Source organism: Pseudophryne corroboree, chromosome 11, assembly GCF_028390025.1.
Source record: "Pseudophryne corroboree isolate aPseCor3 chromosome 11, aPseCor3.hap2, whole genome shotgun sequence".
Taxonomy (NCBI): domain Eukaryota; kingdom Metazoa; phylum Chordata; class Amphibia; order Anura; family Myobatrachidae; genus Pseudophryne; species Pseudophryne corroboree.
This window is the reverse complement of record NC_086454.1, coordinates 43,799,999-43,825,488: the sequence shown is the minus strand read 5'-3', so window position 1 is coordinate 43,825,488 and position 25,490 is coordinate 43,799,999. Positions and strand designations below refer to the sequence as shown.

Here is a 25,490-nt window from a genome sequence, read left to right as displayed (position 1 = left end):
CAATATAACCCACCCAAATCTAACTCTCTCTGCACATGTTATATCTGCCCCCCTTCCTGCAGTGCACATGGGCCCTCATTCCGAATTGTTCGCTCGCTAGCTGCTTTTAGCAGCATTGCACACGCTAGGCCGCCGCCCTCTGGGAGTGTATCTTAGCATAGCAGAATAGCGAACGAAAAATTAGCAAAACTGCTACTAAATAATTCTTAGCAGTTTCTGAGTAGTTCCAGACCTACTCTCAGATTGCGATCAGCTCGGTCCGTTTAGTTCCTGGTTTGACGTCACACATACGCCCTGCGTTCGGCCAGCCACTCCCCCGTTTCTCCAGACACACCCGCGTTTTTCCCTGACACGCCTGCGTTTTTTAGCACACTCCCGGAAAACGCTCAGTTACCACCCAGAAACACCCCTTTCCTGTCAATCACTCACCGATCAGCAGTGCGACTGAAAAGCGCCGCACGAACAACAGCAAAACTGCTAAGTTTTGTGTTAAATAACTAAGCGCATGCGCCCTGCGTGCCTTGCGCATGCGCTATGTGCAACAAATCACAGCATAGCAAAAATCGGCAACGAGCGAACAACTCGGAATGACCCCCATGGTTTTGCCGGTTCCGGTATGAATGGTCGACCATGTTATGGTCGACAGTCATTAGGTCGACCACTATTGGTCGACATGGACACATGGTCGACACATGAAAATGGTCGCCACATGAAAGGTCAACACATGAAAAGGTTGACATGAGTTTTTTTTTTACTTTTTTTGGTGTAGGTTTTTGCGTAATGTGACTGGGAACCCCAATTAGTGCACTGTGTCCCCTCGCATGGCTCTCTTCGCTCGCCATGCTTCGGGCATGGTGCCTTCGCTCCGCTACCGCTTCACTCGGCACAGATTACCGTTCCAATTGTAGTCCACGTGGATCGTAAAGTATGGAAAAGTTCCCCAAAAGAAAAAAAAGTAAAAAAACTCATGTCGACCTTTTCATGTGTCGACCTTTCACGTGTCGACCATGTGTCCATGTCGACCATGTCAATGTCGACCAATAGTGGTCGACCTAATGACTGTCGACCATAACATGGTCGACCATCTGAACGGATACAGTTTTTGCCCAATTGCTAACAAACTTGCTGCTGCGATCAACTCAGAATTAGGCCCAAAGTTCCTGCTGCGATCAACTCAGAATTACCCCCTATGGCCCTCATTCCGAGTTGTTTGCTCGCAAGCTGCTTTTAGCAGCATTGCACACGCTAAGCCGCCGCCTACTGGGAGTGAATCTTAGCTTAGCAAAATTGCGAACGAAAGATTTGCAATATTGCGAAAAGACTTCTCTGTGCAGTTTCTGAGTAGCTCGAGACTTACTCTTCCAGTGCGATCAGTTCAGTGCTTGTCGTTCCTGGTTTGACGTCACAAACACACCCAGCGTTCGCCCAGACACTCCTCCGTTTCTCCAGCTACTCCCGCGTTTTTCCCAGAAACGGTAGCGTTTTTTCACACACTCCCATAAAGCGGCCAGTTTCCGCCCAGAAACACCCACTTCCCGTCAATCACATTACGATCACCAGAACGAAGAAAAAAACCTCGTACTGCCGTGAGTAAAATTCCTAACTGCATAGCAAATTTACTTGGCGCAGTGCGAACATTGCGCATGCGCAATTAGCGGAAAATCGCTGCGATGCGAAGAAAATTACAGAGCGAACAACTCGGAATGACCACCTATGTCCACTGCAGGGCGGCCAGATATAACATTTGCAGAGAGAATTAGATTTGGGTGGGTTAATTTGTTTCTGTGCAGGGTAAATACTGGCTGCTTTATTTTTACACTGCAATTTAGATTTCAGTTTGAACACACCACACCCAAATCTCTCTCTCTCTACACATGTTATATCTGCCTCCCCTGCAGTGCACATGGGCCCTCATTCCGAGTTGTTCGCTCGCTAGCTGCTTTTAGCAGCATTGCACACGCTAAGCCGCCGCCCCCTGGGAGTGAATCTTAGCTTAGCAGAATTGCGAACGAAAGATTAGCTGAATTGCGAATAGAAATTTCTTAGCAGTTTCTGAGTAGCTCGAGACTTACTCCTACACTGCGATCAGTTCAGTCAGTTTCGTTCCTGGTTTGACATCACAAACACACCCAGCAATCGCCCAGACACTCCCCCGTTTCTTCAGAGACTCCCGCGTTTTTCCCAGAAACGGCAGCGTTTTTCCGCACACTCCCATAAAACGGCCAGTTTCCGCCCAGAAACACCCACTTCCTGTCAATCACACTACGATCACCAGAACGATGAAAAATCTTCGTTAGGCCGTGAGTTAAATACCAAACTTTTGTGCTAATTTACTTGGCGCAGGCGCACTGCGAACATTGCGCATGCGCAGTTTGCGACTAATCGCTCCATAGCAAAAAAAACTAACGAGCAAACAACTCGGAATCACCCCCATGGTTTTACCCATTAGCTAACAAATTTGCTGCTGCGATCAGATCTGAATTAGGCCAATGAAGTACACAGGTTCTGTGGCTGATTAATACCAGGAGAAATTCAGACTTGAAGTCAGCCAGCCACAGAACCTGTGTAATTCATGAGCGTCCCGGTTTAAAGGGACAGTGTGGTAAGCCTATGAATAGAGGAAATGGATGGAATAGAACGTATGTTTTTTTTATATTCTGTGTTACTCTGTAGAGAACCTTCATACAGAGCTATGATTATGGAGTAACGGGCGGCAGAGCCCCAGATCACTTTTCTATCTGTTACAGGGATACAAATATATTGAGAATATTCTTGTTTGGGCACCAATGGGTTAATCTGAGGACCAGTCCTTCAGATGAGAATTATACACAGCTGCACTCAGGCATTGATATACTTATTATAACAAGTGGCGGACCTGCATGTATATCCATTGTCCTACGTCAGTCCCGTCATAGAGAGTGGGGTTATCCCATACTTGCCTACCTGCCCCTCTCCATGAGGGAGAAAATGCTCTGTTCCTGGACTTTCCTGGTAATGTATGATTGCCATCACCTGTGGTGAGCTAGTTAATTGATAAGAAAGGTGTTTCACCACAGGTGATAGCAATCATACATTACCAGGAAAGTCCAGGGACAGAGCATTTTCTCCCTCATGGAGAGGGTCGGGTAGACAAGTATGGGTTATCTCTTGTATATGTATTGGGGGTAATTCTGAGTTGATCGCAGCAGCAAGTTTGTTAGCAATTGGACAAAACCATGTGCACTGCAGGGTGGGGCAGATGTAACATGTGCAGAGAGAGTTAGATTTGGGTGGGTTATATTGTTTCTGTGCAGGGTAAATACTGGCTGCTTTATTTTTACACTGCAATTTAGATTTCAGTTTGAATACACCCCACCCAAATCTAACTCTCTGCACATGTTACATCTGCCCCCTGACCCCTGCAGTGCACATGGTTTTGCCCAACTGCAAACAAAATTGCTGCTGCGATCAACTCAGAATTAGGCCCATTGTGTGTTGAATTGCGTTGTAATGTGTTACCAATAAATGTTTCCACGTTTTACACACTGATTGCGAGGGATACAGCTGACCTCTGTTCATCCATGTTCCACATGCCTCCCTTACACCATCTTTCTGCTCCCCTTCAATCAGCAATAATTGCAGGTATGAAGATTCGGATAATCTCCTCTGTGCAGTGATGCTAATGCGATGTCTCTCCCTGTGCAGAGTAAGTCTTCCCCGTGCCCTACTGGATCAAGGTCTATCTGGTTCGCTCTGTGCCACGCGTTCGGGAGACCCCTCATCCTCAGCAGCGTCTTCCGGATTCTGGCCGATATTCTGGGATTTGCTGGTCCTCTCTGTGTGTCTGGTATTGTCCGTTATCTTGGCAAGAAAAATGAGACGGTCCACCCACGGGTACAGTTCCTTCTTTATGTTGTATTTTACTGGGATGAAATACATTGTGAGCTACCTATCATCTGCAATAATATTACATCATACACCTGTGAGCTACCTATCATCCGCAATATTATTACATCACACACCTGTGAGCTTCCTATCATCCACAATATTATTACATCACACACCTGTGAGCTACCTATCATCCACAATATTATTACATCACACACCTGTGAGCTACCTATCATTCTCATTATTATTACATCACACACCTGTGAGCTACCTATCATCCACAATATTATTACATCACACACCTGTGAGCTACCTATCATCCACAATATTATTACATCATACACCTGTGAGCTACCTATCATCCACAATTTTATTACATCACACACCTGTGAGCTACCTATCATTCTCATTATTAATACATCACACACCTGTGAGCTACCTATCATCCGCAATAATATTACATCACACACCTGTGAGCTTCCTATCACCCACAATATTATTACATCACACACCTGTGAGCTACCTATCATCCACAATATTATTACATCACACACCTGTGAGCTACCTATCATCCACAATATTATTACATCACACACCTGTGAGCTACCTATAATCTGCAACATTATTACATCACACACCTGTGAGCTACCTATCATCCGCAATATTATTACATCATACACCTGTGAGCTACCTATCATCCTCATTATTATTACATCATACACCTGTGAGCTACCTATCATCCGCAATATTATTACATCACACACCTGTGAGCTACCTATCATCCGCAATATTATTACATCACACACCTGTGAGCTACCTATAATCTGCAATATTATTACATCATACACCTGTGAGCTACTTATAATCCGCAATAATATTACATCACACACCTGTGAGCTACCTATCATCCACAATATTATTACATCACACACCTGTGAGCTACCTATCATCCACAATATTATTACATCATACACCTGTGAGCTACCTATCATCCACAATATTATTACATCATACACCTGTGAGCTACCTATCATCCTCATTATTATTACATCATACACCTGTGAGCTACCTATCATCCGCAATATTATTACATCACACCTGTGAGCTACCTATCATCCACATTATTATTACATCACACACCTGTGAGCTACCTATCATCCGCAATATTATTACATCGCACACCTGTGAGCTACCTATCATCCACAATATTATTACATCATACACCTGTGAGCTACCTATCATCCGCAATATTATTACATCACACCTGTGAGCTACCTATCATCCGCAATATTATTACATCATACACCTGTGAGCTACCTATCATCCACATTATTATTACATCACACACCTGTGAGCTACCTATCATCCTCATTATTATTACATCATACACCTGTGAGCTACCTATCATCCGCAAAATTATTACATCATACACCTGTGAGCTACCTATCATCCACAATATTATTACATCATACACCTGTGAGCTACCTATCATCCGCAATATTATTACATCACACACCTGTGAGCTACCTATCATCCGCAATATTATTACATCATACACCTGTGAGCTACCTATCATCCACAATATTATTACATCATACACCTGTGAGCTACCTATCATCCGCAATATTATTACATCACACACCTGTGAGCTACCTATCATCCTCATTATTAATACATCATACACCTGGGAGCTACCTATCATCCGCAATATTATTACATCATACACCTGTGAGCTACTTATCATCCTCATTATTATTACATCATACACCTGTGAGCTACCTATCATCCACAATATTACATCATACACCTGTGAGCTACCTATCATCCACAATATTACATCATACACCTGTGAGCTACCTATCATCCGCAATATTATTACATCATACACCTGTGAGCTACCTATCATCCTCATTATTATTACATCACACACCTGTGAGCTACCTATCATCCGCAATATTATTACATCACACACCTGTGAGCTACCTATCATCCGCAATATTATTACATCATACACCTGTGAGCTACCTATCATCCTCATTATTATTACATCATACACCTGTGAGCTACCTATCATCCTCATTATTATTACATCATACACCTGTGAGCTACCTATCATCCTCATTATTATTACATCATACACCTGTGAGCTACCTATCATCCTCATTATTATTACATCATACACCTGTGAGCTACCTATCATCCACAATATTATTATATCATACACCTGTGAGCTACCTATCATCCACAATATTATTACATCACACACCTGTGAGCTACCTATCATCCTCATTATTATTACATCACACACCTGTGAGCTACCTATCATCCGCAATATTATTACATCACACACCTGTGAGCTACCTATCATCCACAATATTATTACATCACACACCTGTGAGCTACCAATCATCTGCAATATTATTACATCATACACCTGTGAGCTACCTATCATCCACAATATTATTACATCACACACCTGTGAGCTACCTATCATCCTCATTATTATTACATCACACACCTGTGAGCTACCTATCATCCGCAATATTATTACATCACACACCTGTGAGCTACCTATCATCCACAATATTATTACATCACACACCTGTGAGCTACCAATCATCTGCAATATTATTACATCATACACCTGTGAGCTACCTATCATCCTCATTATTATTACATCATACACCTGTGAGCTACCTATCATCCTCATTATTATTACATCATACACCTGTGAGCTACCTATCATCCACAATATTATTACATCACACACCTGTGAGCTACCTATCATCCACAATATTATTACATCATACACCTGTGAGCTACCTATCATCCACAATATTATTACATCACACACCTGTGAGCTACCTATCATCCACAATATTATTACATCACACACCTGTGAGCTACCTATCATCCACAATATTATTACATCATACACCTGTGAGCTACCAATCATCCACAATATTATTACATCACACACCTGTGAGCTACCTATCATCCACAATATTATTACATCATACACCTGTGAGCTACCAATCATCTGCAATATTATTATATCACACACCTGTGAGCTACCCAGAGCCAGCCTTAGGCATAGGCAAACTAGGCAAATGCCTAGGGCATTTGGTATGCTTAGGGGCACCAGCAGCTTCTGCTGATTAAAATGATATGCGGCATGCCTATATTCTGTGTTTGACTGTGGCTGTATCTATATACGTTACAGTGTATTCCTGGAAATCACTGTAATGTAGCATTTCGTATGCAGATACAGCCGCAGTCACACACAGAATATAGGCACGCTGCATATCATTTTAAACAGCAGAAGCTGCTTGTGCATCCTAGCCACAAAGTAATGCAAATAAGATGCATTGTCATAAACAAAAGTCGCCCGACATTAGCAGAGCTGCCAGCTGACTCATGCCAGGCATCTCCTGCAGAACTAGTGGTGGTGCTAGGGGGCACCAGACAAAATCTTGCCTAGGGAATCATATTAGTTAGGGCCGGCTCTGGAGCTACCTATCATCCGCAATATTATTACATCACACACCTGTGACCTGGTTTATGCATAAGATTAACAAACTACAGTTCCAGTTTTATTACTTTGCTTTATCGCCGACTTGTCCAGGTGCACGGTGATAACGTCACGGAAACAGGTTTGGTGCGCTGACTTTGATAACAGCAGGACAGACATTCAGGATAAGCAGTAATCCGGCTGGCAAAGCACGTCCACCACAGCCAGTGCACCAAACCCAAACCTGTTTCCATGACGTTATCACCGTACACCTGGACCATACTTGCCTACCTGACCCTCTCCATGAGGGAGAAAATGCTCTGTTCCTGGACTCTCCTGGTAATGTAAGATTGCCATCACCTGTGGTGAGCTAGGTAATTGATAAGAAAGGTGTTTCACCACAGGTGATGGCAATCATACATTACCAGGAAAGTCCAGGAACAGAGCATTTTCTCCCTCATGGAGAGGGTCAGGTAGGCAAGTATGACCTGGACAAGCTGGCGATGAATCTCAGCTGCTGATGTGCCCTTTAGACGCAGAAATCTGATCACTACGCACCTCAATGTGTGACAATGTCTCCGCCAGCCCCGCCATCTTACACCTGATGCTGGGACAGTATGACTGATATGAGGTGCGGTCTAATGGCCGTGAGGGGAAACAGTGGTCTACCTGCTCTGGCCTGGCGGGAAATTAGAATGTTATAGATAACATTACACACCGGAGAGGTCTTGTCACCTTACTTATTGAACCACCCTTGTAATAGTATTACATAGGTTGGATGTGAAGGTATATTAACATAGGGTGACCATATTATCCCTTTTACCTGGGATGCTCATGGGTTACACAAGTTCTGTGGCTGGCTGACTTCAAGCCTACATTTCAGCTGGTTTTAATCAGCCACAGAACCTGTGCAATTCATGTGCGTCCCAGGTAAAAGGGACAATATGGTCACCCTAATTAACATTACATGGGGCTGTTCTGTATGATGTCTGAGTGTATTGAATCTATATCATGTGTGTTATAATGCATCAGATCTTAGAAAAGGGCTGATACATTACCCAGAATTGTAACAGGGAGTCCTTAACTTGCATCTTGAAGACCACAACAAGTCAGTAGGACCTGTTATGGCAGTAGGAGCTGCATGTTTGATAAGTCTTGGAATATTGAATAGCACAACTTACAGAAGCTGGGATTCCGCATTGTGTACATTCTGCAAATAGGACCATAAAACTGTTTAACTTGCTTCTGCTTAGGACATATCTGTCCTGCCCTCAGCAGTGCATGTTTTCTGGATTTCACTACTGATGGCACAGGTCTGTTCATTAGTGATCGACACATACGTATCCCTTGGATATTGTAAGGAGATATGGAAAACATGAACTGCTCAGGTGGGAGAGCGCTACAATTAGAGACCATTATTGTTACCTGTCACTTACCTATAGGCCAGAGGTTCCCAAACGCGGTCCTCAAGGCACCCCAACGGTCCTGGTTTTAAATGTATCCATGCTTGGCCACAGGTGACTTAATTAGCACCTTAGTCAATTTGATTTAACCAGCTGTGCTGAGCCATGGATATACCTAAAACCTGGACTGTTGGGTGCCTTGAGGACCGCGTTTGGGAACCTCTGCTTTAGGCAGTAGGACATTGATGAATTGACCCTTTTGCGAATAGAGGAGCGGATGGTGCAGACAGTGGCCTCCAGATAAGAGTTAATCGCTGCCAGCATCTAATACTGGGAGTCCTATGATCTCTGTGCTGTATATCAGAGTGACACCCGGGGATTAGAGTCGCTGGCAGAGAGATTAGATCCAGGTGACGGTGTTGGGGTGAGCTATAACCTTATTATAGGAGCGATGACAGCTCCTTATGTGCGGAATTACAGCAGCTGAGAAACAACTAATCTGTACAATGAATAAAGTCCCTGTGATTACGCTTCGTGTCTCACTCACAAAGGGAAAATAAGTAACAGGTGAATGCTGAACTTACTACACGTAAGAGCACCAAGAGGTTTAACAGGAGATCAGTGTCAGCAAATAAGGAACATATAGAAGTATTACTAATACTGTTTCCCTTTATGAGTGAGACAAGAAGCGTAATCACAGGGACTTTATTCATTGTACAGATTAGCAGTGTCAGCAAATAAGGAACATATAGAAGTACAGGTTGAGTATCCCATATCCAAATATTCCAAAATACGGACTTTTTTGAGTGAGAGTGAGATAGTGAAACCTTTGTTTTTTGATGACTCAGTGTACACAAACTTTGTTTAATACACAAAGTTATAAAAAATATTGGCTAAAATGACCTTCAGGCTGTGTGTATAAGGTGTATATGAAACATAAATGCATTCTGTGCTTAGGCTTCGGTCCCATCACCATGATATCTCATTATGGTATGCAATTATTCCAAAATACGGAAAATCCCATATCCAAAATACCTCTGGTCCCAAGCATTTTGGATAAGGGATACTCAACCTGTATTACTAATACTGTATTACATACCTCCCAACATGACCCTCTCCAGGAGGGACACAATGCTCTGCTCCTGGACTTTTTCCTCAGTGTACGATTGCTGGCACCTGTGTTGAACAGGTTAATGGATAAGAAAGGTGTTTCACCACAGGTGATGGCAATCATACATTACCAGGAAAGTCCAGAAGCAGAGCGTTGTGTCCCTCCTGGAGAGGGTCGTGTTGGGAGGTATGTTATTAGAAGGGTCTGTTATAGTCCTGATTGGATGGGTCTTTAGTCGGGTGTGGATCACAGGGTCAACAGTAACTAGGTTGACAGTCATTATGTTGACCACTATTGGTCAGCAGTGACTAGGTCGACTACTGAAATAGGTCGACACGGTCATTAGGTCAACATGGAAAAAGGCAGACATGAGTTTTTTTAAATATATTTTTGGTGTTGTTTTCTTCGTAAAGTGACCGGGAACCCCAATTAGTGCACCGTGTCCCCTCGCTTCGCTCGCCATGCTTCAGTCAAGGTTACTATTCCCAATCGTAGTCCTCGTGGATCGTAAAGTATGAAAAAGTAAAATAAACTGAAAAACTAATTTCGACCTTTTCATGTGTCGACCTTTTCCATGTTCGGCCTATTGAGCATATCGACCTAATGCATATTGCCCAATAGTGGTCGACCTAATGAGTGTCGACCTAAGTGCTGTCGACATAAAGACCGGATACCCGTTAGTCTGGGTGAGGACTGCCTCCTCCTACTGTCATCTCAGTCTCTGGTTCTGATACTGGTGTAGGATGATGGCTGCCCTCCCTGATTTGATGCTGGGTGTGTATGGCCGCCCTCCCTGATTTGATGCTGGGTGTGTATGGCCGCCCTCCCTGATTTGATGCTGGGTGTGTATGGCCGTCCTCCCTGATTTGATGCTGGGTGTGTATGGCCGTCCTCCCTGATTTGATGCTGGGTGTGTATAGCTATCCTCCCTGATTTGATGCTGGGTGTGTATGGCTGCCCTCCCTGATTTGATGCTGGGTGTGTATGGCTGCCCTCCCTGATTTGATGCTGGGTGTGGATGAGTAATACATTATTAGCTGGGGCTGCAGTCTCTGTGATCAGGCCGCAGGGAGGTCTGGCAGATGACGCTGGTGGTGGACAGGCAATGTGTAACTAGGTCCCCTGTTACCTGCATGCTGCGGATGTTGACCAGCCATACATTAGCCTCAAGGTGACCTGGAGTTGATGAAGTGTCACTGATTTGTCCCTATATATATAACCATCAGCATACTGTGTATATATAGTCAGCGTGACAGAGCAGTGTGCTGAGGTTCCACGTGGGGTGGCAGGAGTGACAAATGCTATTTAAGTGGGAAAATCAGTCATCTCCCTTCTGGTGCATTACTAAGCAGTAGGTGAGAACCGGGCGCAGCCTGGGAACAGCAGAATGTCTCATTTATAGGCAGATTTTCACAATGGAGCTGTGATTAGCTGTTTTCATGGCTCTGGTGTGACTGTGTTATTATAAACCCATTTTTCCTGGTGTTTTATTTACACATACACACAAGCTAATGTATAATACTATGTAATGTGTAGTAATATAATAATACAGTATATAGGGGCAGATGTATGAAGCCTGGAGAAGTGATAAAGCAGTGATAAGTGCAAGGTGATAATGCACCAGCCAATCACCTCCCAACTGTAAATTTACATATTGGAGCTGATTGGCTGGTGCGTTATCACCTTGCACTTATCACTGCTTTATCACTTCTCCAGGCTTCATACATCTGCCCCATAATAATTTGAATATGTCTAGTAATAGTATATCAGGTAATAAAATAGAATGTCATTTCCAGAGAGATTGCTTGATCCAATCCAGCAGCTGTGAATTGCGCGTAGGCAGAAGTACCAGGAATAAAGTAGGGATCTATGGTTCCCCCACGTAGTTAAGATACAGGACAGAAACATAGGTGGAGCTATCAGAGGCTGGGGGCATCTCGGGGAGGCTGTGGAAGAGTCGGGGTACAGTAATGAATGGGGAGAACAGCTAATGATGTGTGTGTGTGTGTGTGGGGGGGGGGGGGGGGGGTAACCACCTGTTCTCGTCTGGGAGCCTTGTAACGTCTTTTCTTCCATTTAATGCTTTGCAGGCTGTATTTTTTGGTGTTCCGTTCATTTCATCACAAGAGTTCTTGGCCAACGCCTATGTCCTCGCTGTTCTCCTCTTCTTCGCCCTCCTGCTGCAACGGTCATTTCTCCAGGCTTCATATTATGTCGCCATCGAAACTGGAATTAATCTGCGTGGAGCAATACAGGTGACACAAGCTCAGTCGTCCATTACTGTCTGAGTCCTGCAATGGGACATTGTGTATTCAGTGTAACAAGTTATAGAGTACAGGAAAAGCTTCTGTATCTGATTGCAGCACATCATGGACATGAGCAGAGACACGTAGGGAGCAGGTGACAGAGGAATAGAGATCTGGGGACATGGACAGAGACCAGGGGACATCAGCAGAGAGTAGAGGAGACGTAGGGAGCAGATGACAGAGGAATAGAGATCTGGGGACATGGTCAGAGACCTGCGGACGTGAGCAGAGAGTAGAGGAGTCGTAGGGAGCAGATGACAGAGGAATAGCTGGGGACATTGTCAGAGACCTGCGGACGTGAGCTGAGAGTAGAGGAGACGTAGGGAGCAGGTGACAGAGGAATAGAGATCTGGGGACATGATCAGAGACCAGGGGACATCAGCAGAGAGTAGAGGAGACGTAGGGAGCAGATGACAGAGGATTAGAGATCTGGGGACATGATCAGAGACCAGGGGACATCAGCAGAGAGTAGAGGAGACGTAGGGAGCAGATGACAGAGGAATAGAGATCTGGGGTCATGGTCAGAGAGTAGGGGACATCAGCAGAGAGTAGAGGAGACGTTGGGAGCAGGTGACAGAGGAATAGAGATCTGGGGACATGATCAGAGACCAGGGGACATCAGCAGAGAGTAGAGGAGACGTAGGGAGCAGATGACAGAGGATTAGAGATCTGGGGACATGATCAGAGACCAGGGGACATCAGCAGAGAGTAGAGGAGACGTTGGGAGCAGATGACAGAGGATTAGAGATCTGGGGACATGATCAGAGACCAGGGGACATCAGCAGAGAGTAGAGGAGACGTAGGGAGCAGATGACAGAGGAATAGCTGGGGACATGATCAGAGACCAGGGGACATCAGCAGAGAGTAGAGGAGACGTTGGGAGCAGATGACAGAGGATTAGAGATCTGGGGACATGGACAGAGACCAGGGGACATCAGCAGAGAGTAGAGGAGACGTAGGGAGCAGATGACAGAGGAATAGCTGGGGACATGATCAGAGACCAGGGGACATCAGCAGAGAGTAGAGGAGACGTTGGGAGCAGATGACAGAGGATTAGAGATCTGGGGACATGAGCAGAGACCAGGGGACATCAGCAGAGAGTAGAGGAGACGTAGGGAGCAGATGATAGAGGAATAGCTGGGGACATGGTCAGAGACCAGGGGACATCAGCAGAGAGTAGAGGAGACGTAGGGAGCAGATGACAGAGGAATAGCTGGGGACATGGTCAGAGACCAGGGGACATCAGCAGAGAGTAGAGGAGACGTAGGGAGCAGGTGACAGAGGAATAGAGATCTGGGGTCATGGTCAGAGAGTAGGGGACATCAGCAGAGAGTAGAGGAGACGTAGGGAGCAGGTGACAGAGGAATAGAGATCTGGGGACATGGTCAGAGACCAGGGCACATGAGCTGAGAGTAGAGGAGACGTAGGGAGCAGATGACAGAGGAATAGAGATCTGGGGACATGGTCAGAGACCTGCGGACGTGAGCAGAGAGTAGAGGAGACGTAGGGAGCAGATGACAGAGGAATAGAGATCTGGGGACATGGTCAGAGACCAGGGCACATGAGCTGAGAGTAGAGGAGACGTAGGGAGCAGGTGACAGAGGAATAGAGATCTGGGGACATGGTCAGAGACCAGGGGACATGAGCAGAGAGTAGGGGACAGAGATGTAGGGAGCAGATGACAGAGGAATAGAGATTTGAATAGATAAATAGCAGGACACTGATCATATATACAGTTACAGGACACTGAGCTTTGATAGATAGCAGGACCCTGTTCACATATAGCAGGATACGGAGTACTGATAGCAGGACACTGATCACATATAGCAGGATACGGAGTACTGATAGCAGGACACTGTTCACATATAGCAGGATACGGAGTACTGATAGCAGGACACTGATCACATATAGCAGGATACGGAGTACTGATAGCAGGACAGTGATCACATATAGCAGGATACGGAGTACTGATAGCAGGACCCTGTTCACATATAGCAGGATACGGAGTACTGATGGCAGGACACTGATCACATATAGCAGGATACGGAATACTGATAGCAGGACACTGATCACATATAGCAGGATACGGAGTACTGATAGCAGGACACTGATCACATATAGCAGGATACGGAGTACTGATAGCAGGACAGTGATCACATATAGCAGGATACGGAGTACTGATAGCAGGACACTGATCACATATAGCAGGATACGGAGTACTGATAGCAGGACAGTGATCACATATAGCAGGATACGGTGTACTGATAGCAGGACACTGATCACATATAGCAGGATACGGAGTACTGATAGCAGGACAGTGATCACATATAGCAGGATACGGAGTACTGATAGCAGGACACTGATCACATATAGCAGGATACGGAGTACTGATAGCAGGACACTGATCACATATAGCAGGATACGGAGTACTGATAGCAGGACAGTGATCACATATAGCAGGATACGGTGTACTGATAGCAGGACACTGATCACATATAGCAGGATACGGAGTACTGATAGCAGGACAGTGATCACATATAGCAGGATACGGAGTACTGATAGCAGGACACTGATCACATATAGCAGGATACGGAGTACTGATAGCAGGACACTGATCACATATAGCAGGATACGGAGTACTGATAGCAGGACACTGATCACATATAGCAGGATACGGAGTACTGATAGCAGGACACTGATCACATATAGCAGGATACGGAGTACTGATAGCAGGACACTGATCACATATAGCAGGATACGGAGTACTGATAGCAGGACACTGATCACATATAGCAGGATACGGAGTACTGATAGCAGGACACTGATCACATATAGCAGGATACGGAGTACTGATAGCAGGACAGTGAGCACTGATAGAGAGTGGGGCACTGATAATATACAGCAGTATACTGGGCACTGATGGATAGCAGGACACTGAACATATATAGCAAGACACTGAATACTGATAGCAGGATACTGAGCACATATACAGTTACAGGACACTGAGCCTCTGATAGATAGCAGGACACTGTTTACATACTGTATAGCAGGATACTGAGCACTGATAGATAGCAGGACACTGATCACATATAGCAGGACGCTGAGCACTGATAGATAGCAGGACACTGATCACATATAGCAGGACGCTGAGCACTGATAAATAGCAGGACACTGATCACATATAGCAGGACGCTGATCACATATAGCAGGACGCTGAGCACTGATAAATAGCAGGACACTGATCACATATAGCAGGACACTGAGCACTGATAGATAGCAGGACACTGATCACATATAGCAGGAGACTGAGCACTGATAGATAGCAGGACACTGTTCACATACTGTATAGCAGGGCATTGAGCATTGGCAGATAGCAGGATACTGAGCACTGATAAATAGCAGGACACTGGTCACATATAGCAGGACACTGGTCACATATAGCAGGACACTGATCACATATAGCAGGACACTGAGCACTGATAGATAGCAGGACACTGATCACATATAGCAGGATGCTGGGCACTGATAGATAGCAAGACACTGACATTGACATATAACAGGACACTGATTACATAGCAGGACACTGAGCACTGATAGATAGCAGGACACTGATCACATATAGCAGGACACTGAGCACTGATAGATAGCAGGACACTGATCACATATAGCAGGACTCTGAGCACTGATAGATAGCAGGACACTGATCACATATAGCAGGACACTGAGCACTGATAGATAGCAGGACACTGATCACATATAGCAGGACACTGAGCACTGATAGATAGCAGGACACCGATCACATATAGCAGGACACTGAGCACTGATAGATAGCAGGACACTGATCACATATAGCAGGACACTGATCACATATAGCAGGACACTGAGCACTGATAGATAGCAGGACACTGATCACATATAGCAGGACACTGAGCACTGATAGATAGCAGGACACTGATCACATATAGCAGGACGCTGAGCACTGATAGATAGCAGAACACTGATCACATATAGCAGGACGCTGAGCACTGATAGATAGCAAGACACTGAGCATTGACATGTAACAGGACACTGATTACATAGCAAGACACTGAGCACTGATAGCAGAATACTGATCATACATAGCAGAGCACTCAGCACTGATAGATAGCAGGACACTGATCATATATAGGAGGACACTGAGAATTGCTAGGTAGCAGGACATTGATCACATATAGTAGGACACTGAGTACTGATATATAGCCTGACACTGATCACATATATAGCAGGACACTGAGTACGGATTACAGGACAGTGATCATATACATAGCAGGACACTGAATAGTGATAGCAGGGTTTTTGCTTACTCACATCTACAAAACAAGAGGTAAAAATAGTTCACAGTCATATTGAATAACGTGCTTTGAATTCTGCATCTGGCTCTGTGGTAAAGTACTAGATTATCTTCCTGACATGAATCTCTGAGCTGGGTGCTTGAGCTGTCAGCTGTGTCTCTGCTCTGAGTGATGGTCAGGGGACAAACTGCAGAATACAGATTCCCCCCCATATGTCACCGCCCAGCACAACACAGGACACAAATAAAGAACGCTTTTATTTCAAATAAAAATAAAGAAAAAAAATCAAAGCATCAAATAGACAGCAGACATTCCGGAACATTGTACACAAGACAGGATTATATATACAGTATTTGTAAACAGGAATAGGAGGTTATTCTAGAGTTTGCTGTGTCAGCCGTTAGTTGATATTACAAATATCATCATGGCGCATATTAAACAAGTAAATAGAGAACCGTAATAACAGCAGTATATTTCTGGAAAGGGTAAACTGGGTGCTGACTAATACCTGCGCTCTCCGTAAAACTTTTTTCATTTTAACAAAAGAAAAGGCAGAATAGAAGAGTAAAGAAGGTAGGAAAGAAAATAAGAATGAAGTACAGATCCTAAGATCAGGGGGGAAGGGAGTCAGAGTTGTAATGGGGAGGTGGAGAACCACACTTCTTCAGGGTCCATAGGTATCCACAGGAATAACCTTGGTTCTCCACCAGCATATCCCAAGGTTAGCCCTGTGGATCCTATGGACCTCGAAGAAAAAGAGTTAACAAGGGTAAGTTTTACCATAACTCTTATTTTCTTCTTCAGGGTCCATAGGTATCCACAGGGCTAACCTTGGGGTATGCAGGTGGAGACCCAAGGTTAGCCCTGTGGATCCTATGGACCTTGAGGAAAAAGAATTAACAACGGTAAGTTTTACCACAACTCTTATTTTCTTCTTCAGGGTCCATAGGTATCCATAGGGCTAACCTTGGGGTATGCTGGTGGAGACCAAAGGTTAGCGTTGTGGATCCTATGGACCTCGAAAAAAGAGAGTTAACAAGGGTAAGTTTTACTATAACTCTTATTTTTATTAAATCAGTAAGCATCAAAAAAGGGGAACATATATCGTCATTGTAGGCATAGATGTAGGTGAAAACTGGAAAATGATGTGGGACATTACGTTTGTTACGTGGTATTTTCAAAAAGCGTCACAATTTGCTCAGTAGTGGCTTTAGGCAAATACAAAAGATGACATTCTTTGTAGAATTTGTTGACACCTTTTCCGATATCAAGTATTGCCGTAAGTCTATCAAAATATAATATTATTATTATCCTTTATTTATATGGCGTTACAAGGTATCCGCAGCGCCCAATTGCAGAGTATATACACCAATAAGCAAAACAAGAAAACAGTGACTTACAGTTGAAGACAATATAGGACAAGTACAGGGTATATAAACATAACTACATCAGCAGACGACACTGAAAGAAGTATCAGGGCGGCAGAAAACCGAGGGATTTGGTACCATAGAAGGGAGCATGGAGTAGAAGATGGCTTATGTAAGAGAAGGAAAAGCACATGCGGGAAGAAGGCCCGTTTGCACCTTTATTAAGGCCGGTCTGTTTATATATATATATATATATATATATACAGTGTGTGTATGTGTGTGTGTGTGTGTGTATATGTATATATATATATATATATATATATATAGTGTTCATTCTAGCACCCTGCACCTTTCAAAACACATGCAGTTCCTCTTTCCTGCCTGGGATGTCGCTCTCCACTCTGGTGCTTCTCAGCACACTCTGCTTTGTATCTCAGCACTAAGATACAGACCAGAATGTGCTGAGAAGCACCAGAGCAGAGAGCGACACCCCAGGCAGGAAAGAGGAACTGCATGTGTTTTGAAAGGTGCAGGGTGCTAGAATGAACACTATATATATATATATATATATATATATATATATATATATAATATACCCATAGTTCTGATATCCCATCCAGTTAGTAATTGTGCTCCAGGCTACATGTTATACGTAAGTGTCATGTTTATCTTGTATGTACAGTAACAGTACTTCCCATCGGCCATTTAGCTGGCCCCGACATAGATTGCCCTTGTGGTCAGTTCTGTGTTCTCTCAGCTGAGAATGTAATGGAGAGAGCTTACTTATTACCGCTTTCACATCGCACAAATAACCGGTATCGACCCGGTATATTGCCGGGTTGACGCGGGTCGCTGTGCGGTGTGAACGGGTCACTCCCGAATTCCTGGGTGGCCTGACCCCGTAATTCAACACGGGAATAAAGAAGGGTTATTCCCGGGTCAGGTACAATGTGAATGAGTTACCAGGGTCGATGCAACCCGGGACCCATCCACAGCATAGGGAGAGGCGACGTGGAGATGATCTCATCTCGCAGCGCCGACCCCGATGCCGCCGCGGTGCACGCCCCCAATAGCAACCCGACTCAGAAATATACCGGGTCGGGAAGCTAGTTGAAAGCGTTCAAATGCCGGGACCCGTTTCCAGTTCCTGGGTGCGACCCGGCATTTGCGATGTGAAAGCTGCGTGAAATATATTCGTGATCGATAATGCAGGATTACTGGTAACCAGAGCCCACCAGCCAGAGACAGGACAAGCCCCACGCCTTATGTTCTGGATAACGTACTGTACATTGCATGTTACTCTTTTCTGTTCTTCTCTCCAGACCAAGATCTACAAAAAGATTATGAATCTGTCTACGTCAAACATGTCTATGGGGGAAATGACGTCCGGGCAGATCTGCAACTTGGTGGCAATAGACACAAACCAGCTGATGTGGTTCTTCTTCCTGTGCCCGAATCTCTGGGCTATGCCCGTCCAGGTGCGAGAATCTAAGTGCTAATTATCACACAGGAGATATGTAAATAGGTGCAAGAGTAAATATGGAAAGGCAGAGACATTTTCACTATCACAAGCATTTTCTTACTGGAGGAAATCCTGAAAACCTGGCCTTGCTGGCAGTGTGCCTGAGAGACCTGATTATATCTGGGAATAGCATGTGTAGAATAAAGGAGTATTCTCTCTGGAAGCACATGGATTCTTAGAAGAGAGTAAAGTGTTGGAGGCATGCTCCAGTCATGCGACCCGATCGCTCGCTGCAGTTTATCGCAGCGATCGGGTCGGAATTGAGCATGCGCTGGCGCCGCAGTGCGCTGGCGCATGCCGGACAGCCGAAGTCCGTCGTTCAGTAGCGATCGCCTCTGCCTGATTGACAGGCAGAGGCGGTCGCAGGGCCAGAGGGGGCTGGATGGCGGCGTTAAGCTGCCGTTTATGGGGCGCGGTCCGGCCAACGCAGGCGTGGCTGCACCGTTGGGGGGGGGCAGTGGCAGCGACGATCAACTCCTGGCCAGTCGCTGGAGCTGCGCTGGCCGGGAGTTACTCCACAAATACAAAAGCATCGCCGCTGTGCGATACTTTTGTATTTGTGCGGGGGGTGCCGGACTGACATGCGGGGCGGACTAGCCCTGTGCTGGGCGTCCCCCCACATGTCAGGGAAGATGATCGTAGGTGTGCTAAATTTAGCACAGCTACGATCAACTCGGAATGACCCCCATGGTACTGAATAATGATATATTCTCACCATCGCCTGCGGTAAGCTCATTTGTCTGCCTGCACCATAGATTGCAAGCTGTGCAGGTCAGGAACCAATTAATCATGAATCTGCGTGCTACAGCAGACCTGCGGTCAGGTCTAAATTAGGGGGGGTCATTCAAGTTTGTTAGGAAACCAAAAAAGCACACTAATGAGCAAAACCATGTGCACTGCAGGTGGGGCAGATGTAACGTGCAGATTTGTTAGATTTGTGTTGGTTATTTTGTTTCTGTGCAGGGTAAATACTGGCTGCTTTATTGCTACACTGCAATTTAGATTTCAGTTTGTACACACCCCACCCAAATCTAACTCTCTCTGCACATGTTACATCTGCCCCCCCCTGCGGTGCACATGGTTTTGCCCATTAGTGTGCTTTTTTTGGTTTGCTAACAAACCTGAATAATGCCCTGGGCCCATAGTCCATTATACTCCAGAGTTTGACTATAAAAATGTATAATAGCTTTTTTTGTATGTTTTATACTATTTTTACAGTCACAACTCTGGCGTATGACCGGAGGGGCTCCGCCTCGCCTGACCCGCGTCACTGAGCGTACAGTGTATACAATCTCATTATATTTTCTCTATCCCATCTGTGATATACCATAACGTTGGAGCTGCTCACATTACTGCCTGGCAGATGCGGAGTGAGTTGTGCTGGCGCCTGGTAACTATAAACCCTCGTATTCCTGTCATGCCGGCCTGCGAGCTCCCTGTAATTCTAGCTGGTCTCTCACACTGAGCAGATAGGTTACAGGCGTCTGCGTATTTATACATCTAATCATTACACGGAATATAGATTATTCGCAGCTACGAGGAGAAGATTAGTCGCCTGGCGTAGAGTCACGTTATTGATAAACATTAACCTCTGAGCATTTATCTATTTTACTGAGCGCTGCATTAAATTGGCTGTGATGTGAGATGTCAGATAATCTATTACATGATTCAAACGGAAATACTATAAAATAAGCGGGAAGGTGTAAATTCTGCTGATAGAGTAGTTGTCAGATTTATAGCACAGTACATAGGGTGCTATTCAAGAAGCAGGGAAAAGTGTGGAGAAGTGAGCCATTGGAGAAGTTGCCCATGGCAACCAATCAGCATTGAAGTAACATTTATAATTTGCATACTATACATTTGTACAGAGCAGCTGATTGGTTGCCATGGGCAACTTCTCCACAGGCTCACTTCGCCACTCTTTTCACTGCTTCATGAGTAGACCCCTTAATCATGAAACATTGTATCCGTGTATTATTACTTTGGTGGTGGGGGATCCTGTCTCTCCTCAGTGTCTGACACCAACGCTCTTCCCAGGCTCGTAGGATTGTCAGTCAGTGGCAGAACGTGTCAGTAAGTTACAGGCAGTGTAACACCTTCTCGTGTCTTTGATGAACCAATTAATCACAACTCCAGCAACATCCAGACCCTGATCCCTGGATCAGCACTAGCTATATGGGATTTTAGTCTGTTTACTCCAGAGACTCATTTCTTGTGTCCTCCCGTATTACCGGCACTTCCACCTGTCTGACTGAGATACAGAGATCTGCGTCACAGCGCCTGTTGTAACCCCCTGAGAACAGCCCCAGCCTGCACTAACTAATGTTACTTTATCCACTACACTCCTATATGAAGAATATCAGCTCCTGCAGAACACGCCTGACCAGACAAGTACATACATTATCACATTCCCCACCTGGCGTTCTATCTACTGGGGTGGTGGAATTACTGACATTACTCCCTAGTAACAATTATATCCAGTAATATTACTACAGTATCTACTGACATTACTCCCTAGTAACAATATATCCAGTAATATTACTACAGTATCTACTGACATTACTCCCTAGTAACAATATATCCAGTAATATTACTACAGTATCTACTGACATTACTCCCTAGTAACAATATATCCAGTAATATTACTACAGTATCTACTGACATTACTCCCTAGTAACAATATATCCAGTAATATTACTACAGTATCTACTGACATTACTCCCTAGTAACAATATATCCAGTAATATTACTACAGTATCTACTGACATTACTCCCTAGTAACAATAATATCCAGTAACACTACTATGTGCTGACATTACACCTAAGTAACAATACTATCCAGTAACAATACTATTGTATCTCCTGACATTACTACCTAGTAACAGTGCTATCCAGTAACAATACTATCTCCTGACATTGGTGGTCATTCCGAGTTGATCGCTAGCTGCAATTGTTCGCAGTGCAGCGATCAGGCTAAAAAACGGATGTTCTGCGCATGCGTATGCGGCGCAATGCGCACGCGCGTCGTACGAGCACAACGAACAATGTAGTTTTGCACAGGGTCTTGCGAAGCATTTCAGTCGCACTGGTGACCGCAGCGTGATTGACAGGAAGTGGGCGTTTCTGGGTGTCAACTGACCGTTTTCAGGGAGTGTTCGGAAAAACGCAGGCGTGCCAGGGAAAACGCAGGTGTGGCTGAGTGAGCGCTGGGCAGGTTTGTGACGTCAAAACAGGAACTGAACAGTCTGAAGTGATCGCAAGCGCTGGGTAGGTATTGAGCTACTCTAAAACTGCACAAAATAACTTTGTAGCCGCTCTGCGATCCTTTCGTTCACACTTCTGCTAAGCTAAAATACACTCCCAGTGGGCGGCGGCATAGCGTTTGCACGGCTGCTAAAAACTGCTACCGAGCGATCAACTAGGAATGACCACCATTACTCCCAAGTAACAATACTATTTCCTGACAATGACATTACTCCCAAGTAACAATGCTATCCAGTTACAATACTATCTACTGACATTACTTCATAGTAACATTAATATACAGAACATTTACGGACTCTACTTGTTAGTAACATTAGTGTCCAGTAACATTGCTATCTACTGACATTACTCCCTAGCAGCAATGTTATCCAGTGACATTACTGTTTACTGGCATTACAGCTAAGAGGTGTATTCAATTATAGTCAGAACTGCCGTCTTATCGGAAAGATGGCAGTTTCCGACTTTTTGTGGGTCGAATTGTGATTCTACCTATTCAATAGGGCTGCCGTTTTTCCGACAAGTCGGCAATTCCGACTTGTCAGAAAACACGTGGATCGGCAGATTAGCCGTGGATCCACGTGTTTTGTCGGATTTGCGGCCAAATCCGACAGCTTTTAGTCCCGTTTTCGACAATGTCAATCCGACTTTAAAAAAAGTCGGATTGACATCGTCGAGAACGGCCAAAAACTGACGGATTTGTCCGCAAATTGAATACTGCCTTGTCGGATCCTTTCCATCGGAAAGGGTCCGACATGCATTGAATAGACCCCTAAGTAACATTAGTGTTTGGTAAAATCTACCTACAGTAACAATAGTATTTAACAGTATTATTCTGCAGCAACACAATCTCCAGCAACAATTCTGTCTGCATACGCCTGGTTGCGCTGTCAGGTGGCCTGTAGCCATCTTTTTTTTGTAGCGGCTGCGTGTAACGTTACGCAGCCGCCCCAAAAACGGTCCCCGCTTGCCCCCGTTCACTTCGCCCTGCCCCACGAATGCCCGCCACTACATTGCAACCGCATCCTTCACGGGGTCTGAATGACCGCCTCATTCCTTAGTGACAGTACTCTCCAGTACTAATACTCTCCAGAACAGTACTGTATACTTTTAATAGAGATCAAATTATTAGGCTATGCCATTATTATAGGGATCAGGAAATATAAGTGATTTAGGGGTCTATTTGAAGCAGTGAAAACAGTGGAGAAGTGAGCCAGGGGAGAAGTTGTCCATGGCAACCAATCAGCTGCTCTGTATAATTTTATAGTATGCAAATTATAAATGTTACATCAGTGCTGATTGGCAATTTCTCCACTGGCTCACTTCTCCACACTTTTCACTTTTTCCCTTAGTAGTCTATTTATCAAGCCTTGGAGAGTGAAAAAATGGAGAAAGATAAAGTACAGTACCAGCCAATCAGCTCCTATCTGCCATGTTAAAGGCTGTGTTTGAAAAAGGACAGTTAAGAGCTGATTGGCTGGTACTTTATCTCTCTCCAAGGCTACTACATAGACCCCTTTATTCTATACGGTACCATCCATCCCTCACCAGCATGGAAGGTTTTCTGGTTCTCCTTACAGCAGCATAGGGTAGTAATCACTGGTTCTCCCTAGGTCCTCTGTTCTGCAGCCTCTGGGCAGGTGCTGTCATTTTTGTTATTATTTAGTATGGAAGTTGCCATCAGACGATGGTAAACTGTGGCCATAAAGTGATGCATTTGGTCAGCAACAATACTCGGGTAGGCTCACTTCAGAATTCCAGTGTTTGGTCTGAAAAACAACTAAACCTCTTTACCATGTCTGCAGGTATTGGGTAGGTAGTGCGCACTGGGGGTGTAGTTATATCATTTGATGATCACTATTCTGTCTAATCTGAGAAAATTGGAAAATATACAGTACTGTGCAAAAGATTTAGGCAGGTGTGGAAAAAATGCTGCAAAGTAATAATGCTTTCAAAAGTAGAAGTGTTAATAGTTTATTTTTATCAATCAACAAAATGCAAAGTGATTGAACAGAAGAGAAATTCAAATCAATATTTGGTGTGACCGCCCTCTGACTTCAAAACAGCGTCAATTCTCCTAGGTGCACTTGCACAAAGTTTTTGTAGGAACTCGGCAGGGAGGTTGTTCCACACATCTTTTCCACACCTGCCTAACACTTTTGCACGGTGTTGGGCATATATATATACATACACATACAGGTTGAGTATCCCTTATTCAAAATCTCACATTTTTGGGTCACCCACTGAGATAATGACATATATATTATATATTATGTGTATATATAGATATATTATAGGAATATATATATATATATATATATATATATATATATATATATATATATATAAAAATATGTGTGTGTCATTATCTCAGTAGGGGAACAAAAAATGTGTGATTCTGAATTTTGGATAAGGGATACTCGGCCTGTATATACTGTGTAAGCAAAGCATTCTGGGCCGGTATTTCTCCCTCGTGGGTAACTGCCAGTTTATCTGTTCTATATTTCTTCTTACAGATAATTGTGGGGGTCATTCTCCTGTACTATATTCTGGGAATAAGTGCCTTTATCGGAGCCGCAGTCATTATTGTACTGGCCCCCATACAGTATTTCGTAGCCACAAAGCTCTCACAAGCCCAGCGGAGTACACTGGTAAGTTTGGAGCATATTCTTCTATATCTGAAGTAGTATATACAGAGCATGACTATAACTATAATCCTACAGAATATAACTGTAATATTACATAATATAAATGTCAGCCTACAGAATGGCACGTCTGAGCTGGGATATTATTATAAAGGATAATAATGAC

The 25,490-nt window shown here is 44.4% G+C and overlaps 1 protein-coding gene across 4 annotated transcripts in view; it reads left to right on the top strand.

The window, feature by feature from the left end:
- The window catches only part of ABCC8 (ATP binding cassette subfamily C member 8), a 254,803-nt gene that overhangs the window by 93,465 nt on the left and 135,848 nt on the right, over window positions 1-25,490 (top strand). For all 4 annotated transcript variants that reach the window (XM_063944092.1, XM_063944091.1, XM_063944093.1 and 1 more), the window contains 4 exons: window positions 3,685-3,873; window positions 11,983-12,147; window positions 19,219-19,374; window positions 25,196-25,330. In XM_063944092.1, coding sequence (XP_063800162.1) covers window positions 3,685-3,873; window positions 11,983-12,147; window positions 19,219-19,374; window positions 25,196-25,330 — 645 coding nt within the window. The remainder of the gene's footprint in view (window positions 1-3,684; window positions 3,874-11,982; window positions 12,148-19,218; window positions 19,375-25,195; window positions 25,331-25,490) is intronic.